The sequence below is a fragment of the Erpetoichthys calabaricus genome, chromosome 10 (assembly GCF_900747795.2).
Source record: "Erpetoichthys calabaricus chromosome 10, fErpCal1.3, whole genome shotgun sequence".
Lineage (NCBI taxonomy): Eukaryota > Metazoa > Chordata > Cladistia > Polypteriformes > Polypteridae > Erpetoichthys > Erpetoichthys calabaricus.
The window spans coordinates 85,580,480-85,605,903 of record NC_041403.2 but is presented as its reverse complement, the minus strand read 5'-3'; the positions used below and the strand labels follow the sequence as shown (position 1 = coordinate 85,605,903).

The window sequence follows — 25,424 nt, the reverse complement described above, 5'->3', positions numbered from 1 at the left end:
TTACTCATGCAACAGTAAAAAAATAATGACATGTATTAGAAGGAAGTGACAAATATAAGTTCTTATAGCAGATGAAAATAAAAAAACATAAGTGAAAATTAATTATTTTTGTAGAATAAATCATGTTTAACCATGAGTGTCATTAATTACAGCAAAGCTGGTTTTTCAAATAAATGCAAACAGTTTTTGAAAATGAGTTAAAGCTTTGCTTTTTGTATTTAATAACATAATATGATTTACTTTATGGTTTATTTATTTGAATATTTCTTTCATTTAGATTCACTTATGGCTGGCCTGGCTGCAAAGCTCTATATCATCAACAATGCAGCTAATATTATACCAACTGCAGTTATGGCAAAATTCAAAATACATCTTCTTGGTGCCACAGCTACTCCTCTGGAGGTGTGTTACCCTTCCATGCTAATTCATTCTTAAGAGTCAATAATGTGTAGTATATGCTGACCATATAAAACCAAAATAGTTTATGAGTAAAACAGAGGTATTGTTGGGCGCATGCACTGATAGTGTGTTGCCAAACCCATCGTACTGTCTCATAAAGGCCATGGAGTGACTGATTAAATATATAAATGTGTATAAAAAAGCTAAGAGAAAAGAATGCATTTCGGTTCACTATATCACAGTTACTTTTATAATGAAAGTATAAAATTGAAATTTCTGTATATATTTTTATTTAGGTTGGACTGAGAGCAGAGGGACTTCAAGAGGCTTTAACACGAAATCATGAGGACATAAACAGCTTCCCTTCACCTAGAAAGATTGAACAGATTGTGAAGAAGGTAAATAATGTTTCAATATTGTGTGAAAAGGCTATGTAAAGTGTTCTAGGAGACTGCCGCCATGTTTGCATTACTGAAGTGACTTATTGTGACAACGTATAGTTGTCATGGCATGGGATACACTCACTGATCTTTGGTTTATTAAAGATACATTCCAGGACATTTTTGTATATGAGACATGACCCTTTACGTTTTGAATTATTTGGTTATTAAGAAACGTTTAAGAAGACAAGAAATTATTGTGATGCCTTTATGATCAGATTTAGATAACAGTGCAGCATAATGTGGCACTGTCCGCTATCATAAAGGAAACTGGTGAGTTGGGTTAAAGGACAGAATCATTACACAACTTTTACCAAACTAGTTAAAGTTTACCCCCTGTTTTTCTTTACCTATGGAAAGCTACATGGGAATTTAAGATAGAGATCATAAATTTGTAACTGTTTGGCATTGGAATACATGATAAACGAGACTTACAAATATATTTTTGTCAGATATACATACAGATATACAGTTTACATTATGAGCTCTTACCAAGATTAATATTTTGAAGTTCTCACCATTATAGTTGTTGCATTTATTTATCACTTATTAATGTGTCATTCTGCCTGATTTAGATCAGTGGATGGAAGTCTATACCATCAGAAAAAACCTTGGTATCTGCCTATATCAAACTTTTTGGACAAGAAGTATCTTTTGCTCATTTGGATAAGAAATACATTCAAGAAGCCCTGCAGGTAAGATGCCAAAATCAACTAAATCATATTCACTTGAGACTCTGATAGACAGATTTTTATTTTTTTCTCACATGGGATATTTCTTAACCCTTAAATGAAGTGGCTACAGAACTGAAAAATGTTGTCTAAAATTCACATAACCTGCATTTCATATATCCTATTTACAGGCAGTCCGCGAGCCAGTAGCAAAGCAGTCCTTCATGTGGTCAATGATCCAACAGATTCAGAGAGGAATTTCTACAGAGTGGTCCAAACCCATGCTTGCTGCCGAAATGCGAAGAATTGTACCCACCTGTGTCGGCTTCCCAATGGAAACAAGCCTCTACTCAGCTTCAGTTGCAACCATTGCTGTCAATGGTAAGACTATTTATTTGAGACTTAATGGTATCATCTTCCATTTAAGTTCAATTAAATTCTCTTCAGTTATGGTAATTTTAAATAGTAAAATACGTACATTGCTAGTCCATGTGTTGTTTAAAGTGCAGGAACAATATAGTGCACAGTGCAACAACACTGTGCCTTAGACACATAATAACCAATCATAAAAAACAAAAGCATTGTGTATTTAGTAATTATATATTTTTATATTTAACTGTTTGAATATACAAAAATATGAGATTAAGAATAACTATCGTGCAATTGATACCAATAGCACTAGTAGCAGCTACACAGTGTAAGTAACTCCTTTGTGAAATTGTCAAAATAGTAAGCGACTGTCAGTGAAGACTAACATGATGTGGCATAATAAAGTACTGCAAGGTCCTTAAACTACACGTTAGGTCTGGAAGATGGACACATATAATTTACTGCCTGCTGGTTTCTATATGGCAGAGGAGACAAAGTCTTTTGTTGAAGTGAATGGAGAGGGCTTTCCAAAGGCATCACAAATGTACTGCGTGGATGGAAAAGTTGCCAAAACTTGAAGATTATTTTAAAAACTGACTATTAATATATAGATACTTGCATCTTATTTCCAAGTATGTGTATGAGTTACAGAACTGAATATGACAAAGGTACAGCTTTTCAGAGTTCAAAGCATCACATTATTAGCTTCTGTTTTTCAGCTCAAGCTCAAATCACACCTACACCTAGCAGCGATTTCCATGTGGCTCAGTTGATGAATTCCAACATTCAGCTTCGCTCTGATATCTCACCAAGGTAACTGAGTTGTTTTATTTCTGCTTCTGAAAGGAATTTATACAAAGTGTTTGATCACTGTTTTCATTATGTATTGTATTGGAAACATAATAAAAGAAAACATAATGTAATTAACAGGCTTTGATTGTTATGAACACTTTATTATACATTCACATAACAATTTAAACCAAAAATGTTTTTTATTATGTCAAATCCATTCTTGGTGCAGCAGCAAACTAACTAACTATCAGAGGGAAATACTGAGGCAAATCTAACTTTTAATTTAAATATACACACCACAGTCAAACATCTCAGTTTTAGTTCAACATAGCTTACTTACAACATGGTGGCAGCATGTCTGTGTAGTGATAAGTGCTGCTGCTGCCTCATATGTTCAGTCCTGACCTGCGGGCAATCGGCATATTCTCTCCCATATCTGCATGTGTTTTACCCTGGTACTTTACTTTTTCTCCTACATTTCAAAGTTAATTTGATTTGTGACTATAAATTGGCACTAATGAGTATGTTTTTCCTAAAATATCAGTTCCCATCCAAGGTTCTTTCCTAACTTTCACCCTCCAATACGAACATAGACTTTGGCGCCATGATCCTTGATTATGCAGGTTAACTTAATGGATAGATTGATAAACAGATAAGTAACATAACACAAATGCAGTATGTGCCTTATTTTACTTATTACAGTGGCTATAGCTCTCTATTATAAAAGGAAATCCTGGGACGAGACTTTCTCACAGATAATTTCAGGTCCCACAAGATGAGACTTTTTTCCAAAAGATTTTGACAAGTCCCGCACTCGTCTGCAACATTTACAACCACACCCACGGTCCAATCACTTCTCATTTGTTTGAATGCTATTGTCATGACACAGTTCCTGCACTCTCAGCTCCAAGCAGGGCCAGAAATAAAAGACAAAGAGTTGAAGACAAAGTACAACATTGTAAAGAGGTTCAAAAACATTGGCGCGACACACAAGCAGAGCAAGTTAGAGATTATGAAAGTACTAAAATTCGAAAGTCTCAAAAAACTGATAGTAAAGATTGCATTAGCGCAAACAAACTGAAATTATTACTCTGTGAAATAATGGAACAGCAAAAAGAGATAGAATATATGGACATAGGTGATATGCGAGAAGTATGTAGATATTGTTTGGCTTTAAACTTTAAGTCAGAGACTTGTAGATCATCTAATTTGTGCTGCCATAAGGCAAAAGTAGTGTTTCTTCCCAATGAAGAGGCGTATCCGCGAGAATTAAAAGATTTGTTGTTTGGTGAAAGTGAAATCCACATACACAAGCAGCAAAGATGCGAAGTGGGTTGGCAAGCAAAGCAAGCAGGGAGCAAAGCCCCCTAGCTGTTTAAAATAAAGATCCTCTGAAAAAATGTCTTCCAGAAGTGAAATGTGGATATTTCTTTCTAGTATGACTAAAGTGTCCACTTCTGTTAGTTTTTAAAATGCAAAACATTTTCAATCAGTTCATTTTTTGACAATTTGAGTTTCACAGTGTTATAACTGACCTATTTGTAATGATCTTTTGACTGGTTTCATTTTGTTTTTCTTTCCAGTGTTGGTGTGCATACAGTTGCAATGATGGGCATCAATACTCATGCTGTTCAGTCTGGAGTGGAGTTATATACCAAAGTACATACAAGAGTCCCCATGAAATTTACTGCCAAGCTTGACATGAAAGAAAATAATTTCAAGATATCATCAGAACCATGTCAACAGGAAACTGAACTCATTTCTGTAAGGTACAGTAATTTAATAGTTTAGTGTTTTTTGGCTTTGCAGATGATGGTTTTCTGTTGTAGTCTGCTGTTATATTCACATGGGTGTTGCATTTACCAAGGGCGCATGCATATGCTGTATCACGAAATATTGAAGATCTTGATGATGCAAAAGAGACTCCTGTCTTACCTGATGATGCAGAGACTGATATTTTGAAAGAAAAGTTCAACCCAGAAGTAGTAGCATCAACTGAAAGGGAAAGAGCTGGCAGAATAGTAAGTTCAATGTTTTTGTAGACCAATTATTAAAAACTGAACATAAAACAAATCCAGAGCCTGCATACTCGCCCTTTGTCTGCGTGGGTTTTTCTCTGGGTGCTCAGGTTTTAATTCCATATGCCCAAATACATGCTGGACATTCCATACTGGCCCTGTCTCAGCATAGGTGTCTGCATGTGTGGGCGCTGCTGTAGTTGATGCTCAGTCCTGCTTTGTGCCCAGCACTGCTGGAGTAGTCTATGACCTCCTGCAAGCCTGAATTGGAATAAGTGGGTTTGAGAATGATGTAAAATGTAATATGTTTCTTCTATTTTATGTTATCTACCACATAATAGAATGCTAAGGTGTGCGTGTGTGTGTGTGTGTGTCTGTTCTGTCTGTCTGTCTGGTTCCTCCAAGCAATCTGATTGAGCAGTTTGGCTTTGATGTGATCGAAAGAGGAAGTGTGAATGTGATACACACGAGGAGGAGCAAAAGGTGTGGGAGGCACCCTGACAGTCACCTTCAAAAATGGAAAGTATAAAAGCAGATGGGGGCAAGCAAGGCGCCTCAAAATGACAAGAGTCAAGCTTTATGGGAATTTGCTCAGCAGTGGAAGCACTGGTCAAGAAAGGTTCAGTCACACAAGGACACCAAGGATAGACGATTAAGATACACGTAGAAGAGATATCGAATATTTATAAATTTACTCTATTACCTGTCTTTAACAGGTAATGTGGCTAGTAATCCCATACTTATATATTTCAGTTTTATATTCACATTTTCTATGCATTCTAAAACAAGTGTATTTCCTTGTAGACGTCTTTAAAAACCAAACATACTGTATATTTTGATGATCTCATGGTATGATTTAAAATAATAGCAACCTTATTGCTACAGCAAACATATTGAGTCCTCAGAAAATAGTTTACAACCAAATTGTATATAAATTATTTGTACCAAATAAAATAAATTTGCTCTTTTAATTATAAGTGTTTTTAATTTAGGCAAGACTGTCTGCTGAAATGATGTCCCAAGATCTGCCAAACACTGCAGAGCATCAGTCACGCCGATATTCCAAATCATCTGTCAGTTTCTGTAGCAAAGCTAAAAACTATGGCTTTCAAGTATGTCTCGAGTCTAAATCAGAAAATGCTGCATATATCAGGAGGAGTCCTCTATACCACCTTGCTGGGCATCATGTTTGTAAAATTCTTCTAAAACCAGGTAAAGGAGCCCATTAGATGGCTATTATGTATCTTTTCAAAATCTATAAATTGTGCTCGCTATTATTACTTTGTCTTTTTGTATTTAACTGCAGTAGTGTAAAGCTGCCAGATAAAGGGTACATTGTGGTATACGTTATGTTAGATAAATTCAAGTCTTTTTTTACCAGGCAAACCTGTCTTTTATACTTTCACAATAGTGTGTGTTCTCCATTTCTTTATATCACACTAGCACACACTTCTGATTCAACTGTGGAAAAGATTGAATTTGAATTACAGACAGGCCCCAAAGCAGCATCCAAAATCATTAAAACATTTTCTATGGTTGAACTGCCTGAGGCAGGAGAAGCCGGAGACAAGATCCTGTCTAAACTAAAGACTATCCTCACAGCAGATGACCGAGCTGAGGTAAAGACAACTCTTTAAAATATGCTTTTCTTCAAATTAGTATATTATGGAAGTGTAGTTGCTGAATGATCTTTAACATGTTTTGTGCATATTCTTATTTTGTTTCCATTTAATACAGTTTGATTGTCAGTGTGTATGGGTTAGTTATCAACTCTAAACTACCCTTGTATAAGTAAGTGTGGGTGCATACAAGAGAATGCCCTCTGAGGTATGTCCAAGTTGGTTTAAAAACTTGAGCTTGATGTTGCTGTGATAGGCTCCAGCTCCCTATGTTCCTGAAATAAACTGAACAGGTTCAGGAAAAGAATGGATGGATGGGTAGGTAGGTATATGGTGAATTAAAAATATACACATTTTTGTAAACACAAAATTGCAATGTATACATTTTGTGAAATCTGGAGGTTTATAAGGTAAAAGTAAGAGAGCCTGGAATATTCAACTATTCGCATTTACTGAGCTGTTGAATGAAGAATTACCTTAAACAAAAGACAGCAAATACCAGTATGACTGTTCAAGTGAAACTGGAAAACATATGGTAGCTTGACAGGTAATATTTACTTGTGCTCTTTTTCCAAATAAGGCCGCAAATAATGGCACTACATTGAAAAAGAAGTCTTCCAGCTCGTCCTCCAGTTCATCCTCCAGGTCTTCATTCAAGTCATCTTCCAGTCAGTCAAGCAGCCAGTCCAGTTCCCTAGAAACCGAAGCTACTGATAATCTGGAGAAGGCTGAAGGAGAAGTTGATCTGAATAATCGCAAGTATTCACAGAGGAAATCTCAAAAGAAGCAGCAACAGAAAAAGCAACAAGTTCGAAGCCGATGGTCCAACAAGAAGAGCAGCAGCAGTAGTAGTAGCAGCAGCAGCAGTAGCAGCAGCAGCAGTGACGACAGCAGCAGCAGCAGCAGCAGTAGCAGCAGCGCCAGCAGCAATTCAAACAGAAAACATTATTCTAAAATGCCAAGACCAGCTAGAAGGCATATGACAAACACCAGTTCATCCAGCAGTGAATCGTCAAGTTCATCTTCAGAAGAGGTATGACAGAGAAAAAAGAAAGTCAACTAAATATGCACTTGTTTTGGAAATGAACAGCTTATATCACAGAAATTTAAAATCGGTTGTAGCACTTGATGTGATAAAAACTAGCTATTAGCATAAACATGCAATTGTTTTACAAAAGGGCAATAATTTCACTGCACTCTAGGTTGTCTTTAAAAAGTTAACAAACTGCAAAGATTTTAAGTCTTTCATTTTTAAAGCTGACTTGCTCTTTTGCTTTTTGCAGAACAATCGCAATCCAGAAATCTATGATTACAAATTCAGAGCACATAATTATATGGTAAGATTAAACCAATTTTCTTTGGTTCTTATATACTAAATCTTTAAATTCATAGTCTTGATTAGAGTACTAGGGTGTTGTACCAAATTAGCCATTATGGATGTAGTGAGACGTTAAGCAAAATGACACCTTTTATTGGCTAACTAAAAAGATGCAAGCTTTCAAGGCAACTCAAGCCCGTTCTTCAGACAAGATTTGAGTCAGCATTAAATATGTTGTAGCATTTTGCTCAATTTTATGCAAATGGAAGATTTTAAAGACATGGCAATTAAGATTCGCCCTGTCTAATTTTTGTCATTTGAGACAATATATATATATATATATATATATATATATACAGTATATATATCCATTCATTCTGTTACATGTTCTTATATATGCATATGGTACTTGTTCTAGATATGACTCCTTTTAAAGTTCAATATCATATTTTATAATTATGCTTAATGTACCTGTATAATGAAAAAAATAATAGTATATACATTTTCATTTTCATATTAAAGCATCTTCTCCCTTTTTAATACCCCAGGAGAGTAAATTAGGCAGCCGAGTAAGAGTGTCATCTGAGAGCAGTAGCAGAAGCAGCAGCAGTAGCAGTAGCAGCAGCAGCAGCAGTCAGATGATGTTTACGTCAAAGCAGGTAAATTCAGAGTTTAATGCTTCAAAGATTAAAATATATACATATACTGTATAAAATTATATAGGTGTATGTGTCTTATTTTGCACTTTTTATATTAATAAAGATAGCAAAAACTGAAAGACAGACATTTTAGAAATATTTTAAGATTACTAGGGGGCTTCACCCCCTGCTCGCTTCACTCACCATCTCCCCGGCCTGCGCTACGCGCCAGCCACTTCATGTCTCTTCCGCTCACATATGTGGATTTCACTTTCTACAAATCTTTTAAATCTCGTGGATAGGCCTCTTCATTGGGAAGAAACACTACTTTTCCCTGATGGCAACACGAATTAGAAAATCTACAAGTCTCCGACTTAAAGTTTAAAGCTAAACAATAACTACATACTTCTGTCATATCACCTATGTCCATATATTCATTCTCTTTTCACTGTTCCGTTATTTCACCGAGTAATAATTTCCATTTGATAGCACTAATGCGATATTTACTATCAGTTTTGGAGACTTTGAAATTACTTTCATAATCCCTAACCTGTTCTGCCTGTGTATCACGCCAGTGTTTTTGAACCTCTTTACGACGTTCTACTTTGTCTTCTACTCTTTGCCTTTTATTTCCGGCCCCGCTTGGAGCTAAGAGCACAGGAACTGTGTCCAACAATAGCATTCACATGAATGAGAAGTGACTGGACCGTGGGCATGGATGTAAATGTTTGAGAGGAGTGCAGGACTTGTCAAAATCTCTTGGAAAAAAGTCTTGTCTCACGGGACCTGAAAATATCTCTCGCGGAAGTTGAAATAATCTCAGAGAAAGCTTCATCCCAGGATTTCCTTTTATAATAGAGAGACATTATTAATCCATGAAAAAAATCATGGGCTCAGCTTTGCATTTAAATTATGCTGTTGCCAGGAGAGTGCGTTCAAATTCTGGCCCAGTCACTTTCAATGTGGAATGCACACATTTTCTCAGTTCTGCCTGAAATTTTCCCAAGTTACTCCAGTTTTCCCTTTACACTCAAAGATGTGCATTTTAGGTTGATTAGTGACTTAAAATTTTCGCAGTGAGTGTGGGTTTGCTTTGATTGCTGCCCCTTCCAGGGTTTGTCCCTCCCCTGTGCCAAAATGCAGTGGAGAGACTCATGTTCTTCATACTCCTGCAATATGTTCATAAATTGTCCACATGAAATAATGCTTTTCTGTTTTACATATTTATGCAAAACATTGATTTCTTTTGGACTGATGGATGGCTAGAAGGACAAAAGGATGAATGGTTAATAAAAACATCTCAGAAATGATGATCAGCTACTCTGTGCCTTACAATTATACAGTAATTTATAATTATAAAAATGCTTAGAACATTAATAATAGTGTTATTAAAGTGGTACCAGTTGGTAAAATAAAAAGGATGATTTGTGCAAACATGTAAGAGCTTCTTTATCTTGTATCATTTTGTTTTTAAAATATTTATACCTTTTTTCATTGTATACCTAAAGCATTTTATAATAGTAAAATAAAGTGATGTAATATAAAAATGGTTTCATTTTTATTTCTTTAGCACTAATTTTGTGTGAACTTGCATTGCAGTTTAAATACATGGGAGATTCCTCTTCGCCAGTGTTTGTCATTGTGGCTCGCGCCATAAAGAGTGATGGAAAGCAACAAGGTTATCAAGTGGCTGGTTATGCTGACTTAACTGCTCCAAAACCCCGAGTCCAAGTGATGGCAGCTGACATCACAGAGAGGAGCAAGTGGCAAGTCTGTGCTGACGCCTTGATGGCAAATGACTACAAAGGAATGGTAATGTGAAAATTGCACTTTTGTATTTTGGTGGTTTATTTTTTGTGATTGCTTCAAAACGTTTAGATAATAAGGTTTCTTGTTAGCTGGCATGTTTTTTTAGTATGTGTATTATAACTTACCTTTCCATAATGTTTATTTCACATTCATATAAAGCTTCAGTAGGCTAATTTTCCAAAGAGGTGTTATTTAGAAGGTTCTATATTTGTAATGCCACGTGTCTGTTGTTCTTGATGTCCAGGCCATTGTGAGATGGGGTCAGGAATGCCAGGACTACAGAATGGCAATGCAACTGGAAACTGGTCGCTTAGCAAACCACCCATCTGTGAAACTGACAACAAAATGGTGGAGAATCCCCAGCTCTGCAAGGAAAGCCTACAAAAAGTATGATTTATTATGTAAATGTATGCAGTACAGCATAACTACTTTATTCTTTTTATTATATTGTTTAAGTAAAGTAGAACTGTTTGGACTAGCATGGCGATTGGTAAACAGAGTATAGTATATTTCTTTCTACCATGAGTCAAATACGGCTGAGATAGTCTCCAATTACTAGTGGTTTAAAGATGTTCTGTTATGTTGTATTTTAACCATAAAACACCATATGGCTCATGCGTTCCTACAGGTTTGGTGAAAACGTTAAAGGAATGGCACTGTTCATGGGCTTCGCACAGAAAGAGCAGAATAATCCATCTAGCCAGTGTTCAATCATCTTTGCACTAACTTCACCAAGGACTATTGACACTATCATCAAGACACCAAAGGTACTTCTTGTGAAAGCAGACTCTGAATACTGCGTATCACCAATTAGAATGGCGGAAATCTGTGTTAAGTACAGTAATTCTCTGAAGTACAGCATACAGTATGTAACCCTGAGCATTTTGCAATGTTCTTTCCTAAAAACACCTGGCAATGTTTTAGTTCATCTTCTTTTGTAAACATCATGCTACAAATGGCTCATTTAAAGACTTCATGTGAAGACTGTTGTAATTCATATTATCTTTTGTTCTAAAAACAAACACAAGGAGGAAAAAAGTCAATCAGCCTTGCATGTGGTTATTTTTACAGCTTTTCGTACAGAAACAACTTTAGTTTTTCTTAAAATGTCAAGGAGAACAAAATGTATACTTCACCTTCAGCTTTTAAAGGGGGCAAAGAAAAATGAGTGGGCTTTGTATATTTAATTGTTTTCTGTTTCTTCCTTCCTTTCTGTTTTTGCATCAAGTACATCATCCCTGCATTCTGGCCAGTTAATTACTGTAAAGACAATGGCAGGCTGTTGAAATCAAAAAATCATCATTGTTTGGTTGTTAGCCTTCTATATCTGTTGGAGTTCTTCTTTTTATTTTCATGGAACTGTCCTACACAGATGAACAGATACATACAGTAAATGTGCATTGTTCATTTTCAATGCTTATTTTCTGCCTCACCAAACCTAATGTGAGAATTCTGCCCAACGTGTTTGTGTGAAACAGAAGGAGTACACAAACACAGAAACACCGGACAAAGTCGAACGAGGCAGTAACAAGTCGAAAAGCACATGCAGTTCCTTCACATGGATCATGCATGGCCCCAAGTGATCACGGTTTTTTGGTGCCACTTGCCTATCACATTTCAGCAGGAAAGCACTGTGGCCACATTAAGTCCACTTGGATGGCCACAAAAAAATTTAGAAAACAAGGATTGCTGCTTACAGCTCTTTGTACATTTTAACTTGAGCTTTCAGGACTGCCAATATATAGGGCTTATTATTATTATTATTATTTTTAATTAGGGACATATATGTATAAAAATGAAGAATTAATGCATTTTGTTCCTACTGTGTGCTCAGTGGGATGCCTCCTCTCACTTGTAAATTTCATGTAGCCATAAAAGCAGAACGCCACAAATTGTCATTTGTGTGTATTGCACTTCCCACACTCGTACTGCCAAGGAAGCAGAACAGATTTGAGTTTAAGTTAGTGCTTTACAAATATCAGATTATTGTTTAAATGGTGACATTTTGAAAATTAAAAACATGGAAACAGATTTATTTCTTACATTGTAAGAAGATGCTGGGTAACCAACATTTGCGTGCAGTAACCTCTCTTGTTGTGTCTTCCTCTTTCCGATAGCTGACTTTATTCAAAAGGGCCGTCCAGATTCCGTTTGCAGTACCACAGCCAGCTCTTAGCACGGAACAGAAGCCTGCAGGACTGCTGCACAGCATCACTGAAATCCCAACACTGATTGCAGAAGCCAGCAGATGTAATTCAAGTGTTGAAAGATGTTACTGCTTTTACCTCTTTGGTTCTGCAAGCAAAATTCAGAAATCATGACAGCAGTTGTATAGTCCACTAATGCTTGATAAATAATCCATTAAGAATTATATTGACAAGGTTTATGGAAAATTTTGCAAAGTAGTAATAACATTTTTGGTTTAATTCCTATTCTGTATTTTAATCTTAATAAAATAGTCTACTAAAAATTTGTAATTATCAGATATAACAACAGAAAAACTAATTGGAAGTGGGTCTATATTTTGAATGAGACAACAGAGTTTACCTGTTATTTGGGGACTCATCATTAGTTCTTACTTATTCCCATTATCGTTTGAGTTATATACAATTATTACCACTTTGTTTGAAAGTTGGGCTAACTTTCTATCATAATTAACTTAAGAAAAAATTAAAAATTAACAGGAAGATTCTGTCATAAATATCTATTTATTGTTATGGCTGAAAAAAAAAACCTAATGAAGTCTTTTATTGTTTTAATTTTTTTGGCAGCGGAGTGTTCTGCATCACAAAACAAATTCGACACTTTTGATGATGTCCGGTTTACGTATGCTCTTCCCAAATCTTGCTACCACATCCTAGCTCAGGATTGTAGGACCAAACCTGAATTTACAGTGTTGCTGAAACGAACATCTGTGGGAGACAATTTAGCAGCTCTGAATATTCGAATCCGTGACAAGTAAGTGAATGTTTTGGAAAGTATCTGACAGATATTTTCGTCTGATTAATAATGTACTATTTTGTTAACTTTAGTATACAGTATATATATATATACTGTAGATACTATATGTGCATGTTGCATGGAAGCTGCTTGAATTAGCAGGGTTATATTGATTTACATAATGCAACAGACTTGAGTGATAAATATGACAGGAGAAGGGTTATGGCGGCTCTCCTATCACTGCACTGCATTCACGTTATTTTTATGTTTTCACTGAGGCATTTCAATTGGGCATATCACAACTGTATAACAAATTCATTATTTTCCTAGCAACTTAAAATAATTATTATGTATGGCAGAGTCGTTAGATTAAAGAATGAGCCTGTGTATACTGGGTCAAGTGTACAGAATAGAAGAGGAGGAACGTTTGATCTGAAGGAATTAGTGAACATATGGGTTGGAACAAAGATGCTATCAGTACATGAAGTACCAATCAACAGAAAGTCCAGACATAAAAAGGGAAATCAATGTTGACTACTGTGTTTGTACAAATAATGCATACTGTATTTTTTTTAAAAACAGAGATATTGAAATGTTACCCACAAGCCATGGCCATCTGAGACTGCTGATTGACAACAATGAGATGCCACTGTCCCGGCTACCATACACGGACTCCTCAGGTATTGTATGAGCTGTGGGAACTTTGCTGATAATTATAAATAATGTGACCTAGCATGAAAGGTGACAAGCATTCACTCACAAGACTTTATGTGGGGAAAAATGAAACACGGTGCTTCCACATTTTTGAAGGAAGGATTTAAGATTACTGTTTTTATATATAAATAAATAAATATATATATATATGAATTTGATGTTGTGTGGTCACCATGATTCCAAGTCATCTGGCCACAGAGACTTTACTCTCAAAACTAAATAATGACACTACCATAAACGGCACAAACAAAGCTGACCACGAAGGACATAATGCTTTTAATGTCATTTTGACAGAAAACTCACTTTCATTTTAATGGTTAATATTACTGACAGACAGAAGGCATGCCAATGAGATCTCCGTTATCAGGACTCCTAGCTAAACTTGTTATGCAGTGATTTGAAAGCTTGGCTCTAACTCCGTTCAGACCTAAACTCTGGATACGCTATGTCAATGATAAATATGTCATATTAACAAGCGACCAGCTAAATGAATTCCACAGCCACATCAACTCGGTATTCCCTGCCGTTCAGTTCACCACGGTAAGAGAAAGAAACAGACGCATCAACTTCCTGGACATCCGCATTGAAAGAAGTAACAACGCCACTTTGATTACAAGTGTGTATAGCAAAGAATGTTATGTGGACAAAATATTACACTTTGGTAGCAATCAACCCTTATCGCATAAATGGAGTTGCATTAAGATGTTATTCAGAAGGATATACACACTGTAATATTAAGGAAAGTAAAGAGAATGAAAGACGTTACCTATTTCAAAAAGCTACTCCAAAACATTTACCAAGACCTCAGCAAACAACTGGCCCAGCCTGATCTCCCATTTTACCTGGTACAGTCTTCCTGATTACCGTGGCGTATCAGAAACGACAGCGTGCATCCTCTCCAGGTGTAGCATTAAAGTAGAGTGTAAATCTGCACACACTCTGCGGACAGCTCTTTTTAATCCCAAAAGCAACACATCTGCAGCCGAGACATGAGACGCAGTGTGTAGCACATGCCTAGCTGTATATGTAGGAGAAATGTCTATAAGAACATCACAGTGCTGTCAGAAGGAAGGACACATGGCCTCATATGAGCAAATACCAATTCAACCAGACACACGTTTAACTGGGACACAGTGCAGGTAAGATTCAGGGCTAACACCGAGTGGGCTGTATCATGGCACTCAAACGAAAACGCCATTAACAGACACTAGGACACGAACCCAGCATATGCAGGCTTAAAAGGAAGAACTAAATCTAAATAATAAAAGACTTTATGGCCAACACCCACGTATCCCCCATGTCCTCATATGCTGCCTGTGATTCCAGTATGTCAGTCTTTATCCTCTGATGATGATACCACATAAGTGTCAAAAGCTCAGGAATAAAAGACAAGATGTTTTAAGATATGTGATTCGTTTTGTCCCGTTGTGGGTTTCTGTCTATAAATATATACACACAGTGTCATCTGAATATTTCTGTGTACAATTGGCATCTTTTAAGCACTTCATGTATTATTAGTTTGTAAATGTAACTTCTGGGAACACATTAGATAACAAATTATTGAAATATGAATACGATTTGTACAAAGAGTTCTACAGAGAGTTATATTGATTTTACTCAACTCTAAATAATGTAAATGGCCAATAACACCCCCATACATAGCATGTACTGTATATTTATTATAGAAGTGACTTGGATTATCTGAATATTTTCATTGTTAAAGGCTCAATTGAGATCAAGAAAGAAGATAAATTCCTCGTTGTATTGGCATCAAAGTGTGGCTTAGAAGAAGTGAAGTTCAATGGCGAGAAAGTAAAGGTCACCGTGGCGTCCAGTATGAGAGGGAATACATGTGGAATGTGCGGCCGCAATGATGGGGAAAGCAGACACGAATTCATGATGCCCAATGGACATCTGGCCAAGTCGTCCAGCATGTTTGGCCACTCATGGATAAGACAAGGAGAGAAATGTCAGAAAGGTAAAAGAAAACAGACAGACCGTTTTGGATTGTATTTACTGTACTGGCTTGTTCTTTGTTGCTTTCTGAAAAATTCTTTTTTCTTCATTAATCTGAATTTGTCATTAGAAAGTCTGACGTGTGCACATAAACAGCAGGCTGGGCTGCTAGAATCTAGTGTCCCATATGGTAAAGGATCCCTGCTTCTTCTTACTGACACTTGAGCAGCTTTATAAGGACTGTCCCGACTCCAGAGGTGGTCCTAGAAAGAATTAGAGTTACACTAAAATGTAATTTAGCTCAAGTCCTAATTTTATCACATGCATGGCTCAGCTGCCTGCTGGTTCTTCTTCCTACCTGAGCACCTTAATGGGGAGTCTGGACAGACTAGAGGATGAAATGCCAAGACGAATCTGGTGAGGGCGGTTATTTTAACTGGTCATTTAAACACAAGCCATGGAGGGCTTGGACCTTTGGCTTTTGTCAAAGAAGATGGAGTAAGCAGCGTCAGTCAGCATGTAGCGGAGAAGCCAGGGTTCTTCAAATGAGGGAATGTGTGTGTGTTTATGGGAATCGCCATTGCAAGTTGAAACATTTACAGAGAAGGACATGTGATGTAATAGTGACATATACATGTATATTTTTGTTATTATAATTAAGGTTGTAACGTGAAGCATGAACATATTGATCTTGGCAAAGTGATTTCCCTGTACGGAGAGCCATCAAAATGCTACTCGACTGAACCAGTCCTACGATGTGAGGAAGGCTGCTCGCCAGTCGAAAGCACTACAGTCACAGTTGGGTTCCACTGCCTCCCAACAGGTCAGTTGGCTTATTCACTAAACAATGGCGTAGCGTGTCAGTGGTCTGTGGGCTAGCCTGGTTCTTCAAGGGGCTTACTGAGAATGCAGAGCCGTTCATTCATTCGAGGAGGTTACTGCTGCATTTCAAAAACGTGACCGTTTAGAAAAAGACGTCACTCTATGACCTGAACATGGTGACCAAGTACACTGCACTAGATGTGAAGGTGAAGTGTTGTAGTGCTGCTTATGGTTTGTTGTCTTCTATTGTAACTTAGACATTTAACACTTACTAGTATATTGTTGCTTTTTTAAACGTTCTCGTTGTATTTGCTGCATATCTAAATACTTCTCTTTGTGTTTTTTATGTTGTTCAGGCACATCTGTCAGCCCAGCACAATACAGTAGCTTTGCTGAAAAGAGTGAAGACATGGAACATTCGGTGGAAGCCTATACTGAATGCTCGTGCCCCGCTGATTTGTGCGCCGAAGCTTAGACCCCTGAACCCTGCGACTGACAACTACACAATACCTTGTTGTTCAAAAAATTGTAAATGATCAGAATACCATAAAGACAGAATGTTGAGCTAGAGTTTGCTGTGTAAAATGAATGTGTAGTCAACTAATGTGTTTTAATAAACCTTTCTTGCAAGTCATTTCACGCCTCTGTGTTACTGGCTGATGGCCTGTTTTCTCAGCCGTCCTCATGTATTTAAAGAGTTAACGTTGAAAACACTCAGTGCTATGTCACACCAATACCCCATTTTGCGTACATCTGACTCTCTTGCTGTTTTTCTTCAGTGTGATGAACCTTCTCTCTTTCCCGTCCGGTCTTTCTTTCATTATTTATATTCACTTCTCCTTCTTGACCTGATGGAAAGTTTGGTTAAGATTCTGTTCACTTTCCTGATTCTTTGCTCTGCTGCTTTTCCTGAACCTGACTGGTGTTTTCAATCTTGTCGTCTTCTTCTTTAACATTACCTTTGATGTGCTGCGTGTCAAATCAATGCTCCATTTTATGCAAATCCTGTTACATTTGCTTTCTTTTCAAGTGCTGCTGTAGTGGTCTTCTGGCCTCTCCTCTTTCTCATGTATTTCTCCTTTCTAACTTTCAATCCACTTTAATTCTACTCAGTTTATTTGGATTTAGAAGGAAAAAGAGAAGTCTTCACTAAAGGCAAGCTGAGCTGTCAAATATAAAACAGACCCCAAACGCTTTTGCATACATGCAGTCTCATATCCACACGCCTTTGGAGTAATGAAAGCCCACGTTTGGATGACCACACGCCTCTCTCAGGCATCCTGCACTATGGTATGGCAGAGGCCAGTGTCCATAACTGTGATCACATGGCAGTCAGCGGCCGCATTCTGACATTTGATTTCATGGTTGGGAGTAGTAGTCTGGCCAAGGGGGAGATGGGGGCTGATTGCCCGTTCACGTGAGGGAGCGGCTGGTTCCAATTTCCATGTTGTCTCTCCACAGGTCATAATCGGGACCAAAGAAGTATAAAGGTGAGCCTGAGTGGACTAATTGCAGTGAAAAACAAGAAGCAAGGTAATAATAATAATTATAATTCATTACATTTATATAGAGCTTTTCTCAGTACTCAAAGCGCTATCCACACAGGGAGGAACCGGGAAGCAAACCCAAAATCTTCCACAGTCTCCTTACTGCAAAGCAGCAGCGCTACCACTTATCAACTAACAACAACTAAACAAGGAGGTTCTGCTCAATCTTTATAACGCACTGGTGAGGCCTCATCTGGAGTACTGTGTGCAGTTTTGGTCTCCAGGCTACAAAAAGGACATAGCAGCACTAGAAAAGGTCCAGAGAAGAGCGACGAGGCTGATTCCAGGGCTACAGGGGTTGAATTATGAGGAAAGATTAAAAGAGCTGAGCCTTTACAGTTTAAGCAAAAGAAGATTAAGAGGTGACATGATTGAAGTGTTTAAAATTATGAAGAGAATTAGTACAGTGGATCGAGACTGTTATTTTAAAATGAGTTCATCAAGAACACGGGGACACAGTTGGAAACTTGTTAAGGGGAAATTTCGCACAAACATTAGGAAGTTTTTCTTTACACAAAGAACGATAGACACTTGGAATAAGCTACCAAGTAGTGTGGTAGACAGTAAGACTTTAGGGTCTTTCAAAACTCGACTTGATGTTTTCTTGGAAGAAATAAGTGGATAGGACTGGCGAGCTTTGTTGGGCTGAATGGCGTGTTCTCGTCTAGAGTGTTCTAATGTTCTAACCCATGGAGCACCAGTGAGGAATGACAGTGCTGATTGTGCCTGCACATCAATAAGCAAACAGCCAGTTTCCCCATTAAACACTCCGGGGCCGCACAGCTTTTCACCCACATACATCTGCACCCCCAGAGTCAGAGCCGCACCATTTTAAAAACCAAATCTTGCATGGGCTCTGACCTCTGATGTGCTTCTTCACACCTATACAGTGTGGCCTGGCATAATGGCCATATCCTTCTCATCGCCAGCCCATTTCTTGAAGATCTGTAGAGAGAGACTGGCATGCAGCATGGCAGGAGTGGCAAATACTACCATGGGTTCAGGATTATCTGTAAATGCTCTGTCAAATGCCTTAATATACTTAAAGTCAAACATATTTGTCTGAAAAAATGTTGTACTTTACGGAATTTCTGATTTGTCCAGGTGATTAAAAGCTTATAGCAGTGATTTGCTTTTTCAGTCAGTCCAATAAAAATAAAGTGGTGCCTTCAGATTCATCCGTTCTCAACAAGTTTCTAACAATATGTGAGGGGATCACTCAGGTGCTTCATTCGCACCTCGGAGCAGGCGACTGTAGCACCACCACTCAGTCAGTGCTATAAACGGAGCTTGCATGGTGAGCCAACATGGTGGCAGCGGTGGGTTGAGCCTGGAGTCACCGGGCCATACTGTAATCACCAATGCACACTCAAGATTTAATCTGAACATAGCAGCACTCAGGCCATGGCCTGCATGGTAGGCTTTAACTTCCAGCTCATAATCAACATGAACAGTCAGGTGTAGATTCATTGCAATAACTGAAGCCATAAAGACCTTCTTTACACAAAGAATGGTGGGACTCTGGAACAAACTACATCTGCAGTTGAAGCAGAAACCTTGAAAACCTTCAAGAAGAATCTGGATGACATATTGGGACAGCATAGCTCTTAGCTAAGCAAATGGGCTTGGCGGACTGAATGGTCTCCTCTTGTTTGTCAATTTTCTTATGTTCTTAAAAATGTATGATATGTCATAGCAGCTCAGATTTATTGTAGGCTTCATTTTCTGCATAACTGGTTGCATCCATTATGGTTAAGTAAGGCTGGAGATGCATAGGGTTGTAGCGGACTAAAAATGCCAGCTAAGATTCCCACTGTCGATGGGACGGTGATTTATTTATTTTTTAGGTGGCAATCCCAGGAATGCAACCAGCCTCACACACACTCCCTCACAGAGACGAAAAAGCAAACAGTAATAAAACAGAAATTAAAGAATGTATTAAACAATAATAAATGAAATATATGCAAACTACAGCGATCCCACCCCAGTTCCCTTCTGGCGATTATACAATAAACACAAATTCAGCAATAACAAACCACTAACAAAAACCACACACGATGAAGTCCATGAAAAACTGCAAATGAGGAAATGAAATGATGGAGGTAGATAGTCCAGAGATCATCACGCTGTATATGAATGTAAAGGTCAGTCCTACCAGTATTTCCTGAAGGGATGATGATGCGTTCCTTTCTTCACAGGACAACAACAAATCCTCAGACAGTCCTCGTGCAGCAGGAAGACACCAGACAGTCCATACACCTAAAACAGGAGACGATCCAGGACAAAACAAGAATCCACAAGTATCAAAATGGGAAGGCAAACAGACAGGCAACTCCAGACACTAAACACAAAACACTTTTTTCTTTCTCTGTAGAAATGTCCCCCTTTTAAATGTCGTGTTGGTCTCCTTGTCCCCAGCAGCCCCTGCACCCTCAGCAGACAATCAATCAGAGGGACTGCTGGGAGTTGAAGTTTCTTTAACCAGTAGCTCCACTACAATGCCCACCCCCAGGCCGTGGTGGACTGCCGAACCAAGGCTTGAGGTTAGACATGTTGACAGTGACCCTTTTGGTCCCCAGCAATCCCCACTTTAGTGAATAGGTTACAGGACTTTTTCTCTATATTATCTCAGCTGGGACAAACCATTTTGGAGCCAGTTTTGCTGTGAATTTCTCAGAGGCTTTGGAGGGGGGATGAGTCCTGATCCAGACTTTCTCCCCAACCAAAAATTGTACAGGCTTATGTGTCTGTTTACACGATTGAGATTGTCTGGACTGGGACATCACCATCTCCTCCTTCACCCATTGAGTAATTTGCTGTAATGATTGTAAATGATCATGAATCAATGTGTCTGGTTTGGGTGGATTGTGATTGATTACTCTTTCCAGAAGAACATTAAATTGTCTGCCTAAATCTAACAATGCAGGGGTCTCACCTGTAACCTCATGCACTACCGTATTCAATGCGAATTGGAGCTCAGGCAGCCACTTAGTCCAAACCTGATGGTGGTCTCCAACAAAGGATGCAATCATTGCCTTCAGGGTCCAGTTCACCCGCTCAGTGCGATTAGATTGGGGGTGGTATGCTGTCGTCTTCAGGTGAACCACCCCCCATTGTCTCAGGTAAACTGTGGGCCCCGATCTGTGATTTACCCATCGGGTAAATATCTCGTCCTTCAGGGTGGAGCATATCTTCTTGGCTGTGGCATTAGCCATCAGGAGTAGCTACACCCTTTCAGTAAAATAGTCCACAACCACCATCAGGTAGGACTTCCGGCCCTTACTGGCAGGAAACGGTTCCATTAGGTCCACGCCTAGGCTCTCCCCTGGGGTAGTGATGGTTATTGGCTAAAGCTGTCCAGAGGGGAGACCAGGTGGGGTTTTGTATTGCTGACAGATGGTACAAGTCTTAGACCAGATGTCTTTGCGTATCATTGGCCGCCATGCCACCTCCAGGATTTTGAACAGTGTGTTTGGGCATCCGAAGTGACCACCGATCTTGTAGGAACTTGGGCACTACCAACTGACAATGGCAACCCCAATCTTTTGTTGGTACACAGCGATAGAGGGCCCCTTGAAGTTCCCTATAATGTATGTGGTCAAGCTTCCCTCTTATGCCCTCTCTCAATCCCTGACATACAGGACTAGCAGCTTGAGATTGAACAATGTCCTGCACGTTACAAGGGAAGATCAGGCCAAGGGCTAGAGACTGATACAGTACCTCACATACCACTGGTGCGGGCTCATGCACCCATGACAAAGCATCAGGCACAACATTAGCACAGCCCTTTCGATAGTACAACTTGAATATAAATTGTTGGAGGCACCATACCTACCTGGTTAGCCTAGACGTGGTCTTTGGGCAACTGAATGCTCAGGTCATAGCTGATGGTCAGTGTAGATTTAAAATGATGTCCCCTCCAGGTAGTGACGCCACTTCTCCACGGCCCACACAAAAGTGAGGCATTCCTTCTCGATGGTGGAATAATTACACTCAGTCCCCTTTAGTGACTGTGAGGCACAGGGCACCACCCTCTCCTCTCCTTGACTCATTTGAGAGAGAATGGTGCAGAGCCCGAGGTCGCTCGCATCAGTGTGGACCTGAAAGGTTAAAGATGGATCAGGCTGTTCCACGACTGGTGGTGATGTCAGTGCCTTCTTGAGTCTCTTGAAGGAGTCCTGGCACACTGCAAACCACTCCCAGGGAGATCCCTTTCTCAGCCATTGGAACAACAGGGCAGCGATGTCGGCAAACCCATAGACAAATTTGTGGAACCACCCAGCCATCCCCAGGAAGCATTGGAGACTTTTTACTTCCTGCAGCACTGGGTAGTCCAAGAAGGACTTAGTTTTTTTTGGGTCCACTCAGACACTGTCTGCCAACACCACATGGCAGAGGAAGGTGAAATGGTGTTTCTGCGAGCATAATTCGTTCTGGAAACGTGCTCGCAATCCAAAGCACTTGTATATCAAAGCAAATTTGCCCATAAGAAATAATGGAAACTCAGATGATTCGTTCCACAACCCAAAACTATTCATATAAAAATGATTAATACAAAATATAAAGAAAAATACATAAAACAAATTAACCTGCACTTTACCTTTGAAAAGAATCATGGCTGGTGTGAGTGAGTTTCTAAACTCTTGTGGGATTACACCCAACGGGACGACACGCGGAAGAGCGTCCCAAAGCAACCGCAGTTCACCGCAAAAGCGAATCCGAAAAGATTGTGGTCATGCTATAAGCACCTGCTGTTGATGGGTGAAACAAGGAACATTATAAATGTGCAGGGCACAGTATTACTTGGCCACTAACCTGGGCACGACCCTGCCTGACTGCTATGTCCGTGTATAGGAGAGTGGCAGATCTCGCTACAATAAATAACCGCGCTGTTGCTGTTTCAAGCTGAATAAAGATGGTGTCGCTAAAGTATTGAGACTCAGCTTCGTGTTTTGGGGTGCAAGATGGGGACTCGCACGTCACAACACACACACACACAGTCACAATGCTGTAGTAAACAGTATACGCTCGTACGGATGTTGACTATATGAGTGAGGCATGCTGAGTGACGATTGCCCACAATCCCATAGCGAGAGAGAGAAGAACCATTAGCTCAGTTGTGATCACATGACGCTCGGCAGACAAAGCGTATACGGACTACTTGTATTGCAAGACCTCGCTCATTTATCAAGTCAAAATTTATTAAACATTTTAGCTCATCTTGCAAAACACTCGCAATCCAAGGTTCCACTTGTACATGAAAAATGAGAGCCAACTCCTGCTGAAGCTTAACCATCACTTCACTGAGTGAAGAACAAACACGTTTTAATCAAAGATGCACAGACACAGACAGTCAACGTAAAGTGAGACTTCTTGTATGTGCACAAGCTGCCTTGTTCTAATTTTATTTTCTATCAGCTGTGCTACTTGGAGGACAAGTGAATATGCAGTATTATACTGTCAGTGTACAGCAGCGTTTCTCAACCTTTAAGTATTTGCGACCCGAGTTTTCATAACAGTTTTAATCACGCCCCCTAACGTTTTTTTGAAACCCTAATAAAATTTATTCCTATATTTTTTGCTGTCAATACACCACTACAAGTTTAAAATTTCGCCACATATGGCAACATTCGCGCCCCCTTTTTGTTACTTCGCGCCTTTGCACTGTTCAAACATACATGTTGCCTGCTGTAGGTATTGGCTTCAAAAGCTTTGTTGTGAAAAACTGAGATTTGGAACTTTGTGTTATTTGTGCATCTTTATTTTGTAAAGATGTTATTTATTTTTACTCATTTTTTATTTTATTATTTGGAAATAGCAGAATTTGCACTTTATTTTATATTTCTGTCTGTCTTATTACAACATTTCTAAAAAATAAATAATTTATTATGATCAAACAGTTACTCAGTACTTTAGTCTTTTCACCAAATACCTTTTTTTACTCTTACTTGAGTAATTTTTTGGATGACTACTTTTTACTTCTACTTGAGTAATATTATTTTGAAGTAACGCTACTCTTACTTGAGTACAATTTTTGGCTACTCTACCCACCTCTGGTAATGTGTAACCAACACTGCTGAGAGAAGGCAAAACGATAAAACAGTCAGCTGGAACCTGCAGTGCACCTCGGTCTTGTGTGTTAGTCAGAGGTGCAGGACGTGCCCCTTGACATCTGTCTTTCATAAGATATGCCTACAAAGAACAGCAACACAATAATTCGATAACTGATGCCGGTGAATGCCGGTGAATGCCTGTGACGTCGTTCAAAAATATGCTGAACATGAGATGTTTATTAGGCCACCTTTGGATTAACAGCTGGAAAGCATCCTGATAAAGAAACCACTCAAAAACAAAAGACAATGCTGTACTGCAGATTACTTGAGGACATATTTAATATTACCTAATACTAATCATAACATGTCTAAAAAAATAAACATCCAGTTCATCCAGTTAAACAGATTCTTAAACAGACCTCTTGTTTTTATATTATGCCATATAGTTTTTGTCACTAGTAAGGTTTTAAAAATATAAAATATTTTGTAATTGAGTGTCGGCCTGCAAAACTGAAACACTCATTATGAACAATAGTCAAGTATGGCACAAGTAAAGACAGCTTTCATGCATTTATTTATTTGGTTGACGCCTTTACCCAAGGTGCCTTTCAGCATTTGGGGTACAGTTGGTTACATCTGTTTTCATTTTTCCCCATTTGGGGGGCAGGCGGGTGGGCGAAGTGAATTCTCACAGGATTTGAACCCAGAGCCTCAGGGTTTGAGGCCTAAAGCCTTAATCTATCAGAGATCCATCACCAAACGTCAGCACCAAGATGAGGTGTAGTGGTTAAGAAGCATACCTTTAAGGTAAAAGTTACAGTTCAGTTCCCAGCCACAATGTTAATGTTATTTTTATTTCTGAAACATTCGTCATTGTCTGTATTATCAGTGAGTGGTGGCATGTACTTTCAGGAATTGCCTTTTGTTATTTGGGGTGTAGCTACGAGGTGTCAGCATGAAAACATCATTGTAATTTGCTGGCCACTACGTAAATACAGAGTAACTTGTTATCACAGATTTGAGTGTGAATGCCAGCCATTATAACTGTAAACTGAGAAGTGCCTTTCCTGTGTGGTGTGCTCTTGGAGAAACCTCAATAAACTTTACTTGATGTAGAAGTTGTGAAAATTCATTTGGGGATGCCTCACCGGGACAGATGGTGCTCTTTATTTCTGCATGATCTGTGTGATATCATCCCACAGGTTCAAATCCAGGAAGAATCCACTCATGACAAATAGGGAAGAGAATACAAGAGGCAGGCAGATGTAGGTGGTGGGTTCTCTTCCAACAAAGAGGAGATGGACAAACTGTGCTTTGTA

The 25,424-nt window shown here is 38.8% G+C and overlaps 1 protein-coding gene across 1 annotated transcript in view; it reads left to right on the top strand.

The window, feature by feature from the left end:
* Positions 1–25,424, top strand: part of LOC114658398 (uncharacterized) — a 75,831-nt gene that overhangs the window by 10,313 nt on the left and 40,094 nt on the right. The window contains exons 14-35 of the mRNA XM_051932446.1: positions 278–402; positions 696–797; positions 1,415–1,534; positions 1,702–1,891; positions 2,599–2,692; positions 4,255–4,440; positions 4,539–4,692; positions 5,682–5,901; positions 6,133–6,308; positions 6,889–7,341; positions 7,592–7,645; positions 8,175–8,285; positions 9,864–10,076; positions 10,318–10,460; positions 10,702–10,840; positions 12,191–12,323; positions 12,845–13,031; positions 13,596–13,693; positions 15,451–15,705; positions 16,345–16,506; positions 16,862–16,978; positions 17,967–18,038. Coding sequence (XP_051788406.1) covers positions 278–402; positions 696–797; positions 1,415–1,534; positions 1,702–1,891; positions 2,599–2,692; positions 4,255–4,440; positions 4,539–4,692; positions 5,682–5,901; positions 6,133–6,308; positions 6,889–7,341; positions 7,592–7,645; positions 8,175–8,285; positions 9,864–10,076; positions 10,318–10,460; positions 10,702–10,840; positions 12,191–12,323; positions 12,845–13,031; positions 13,596–13,693; positions 15,451–15,705; positions 16,345–16,506; positions 16,862–16,978; positions 17,967–18,038 — 3,504 coding nt within the window. The remainder of the gene's footprint in view (positions 1–277; positions 403–695; positions 798–1,414; positions 1,535–1,701; positions 1,892–2,598; positions 2,693–4,254; positions 4,441–4,538; positions 4,693–5,681; positions 5,902–6,132; positions 6,309–6,888; positions 7,342–7,591; positions 7,646–8,174; positions 8,286–9,863; positions 10,077–10,317; positions 10,461–10,701; positions 10,841–12,190; positions 12,324–12,844; positions 13,032–13,595; positions 13,694–15,450; positions 15,706–16,344; positions 16,507–16,861; positions 16,979–17,966; positions 18,039–25,424) is intronic.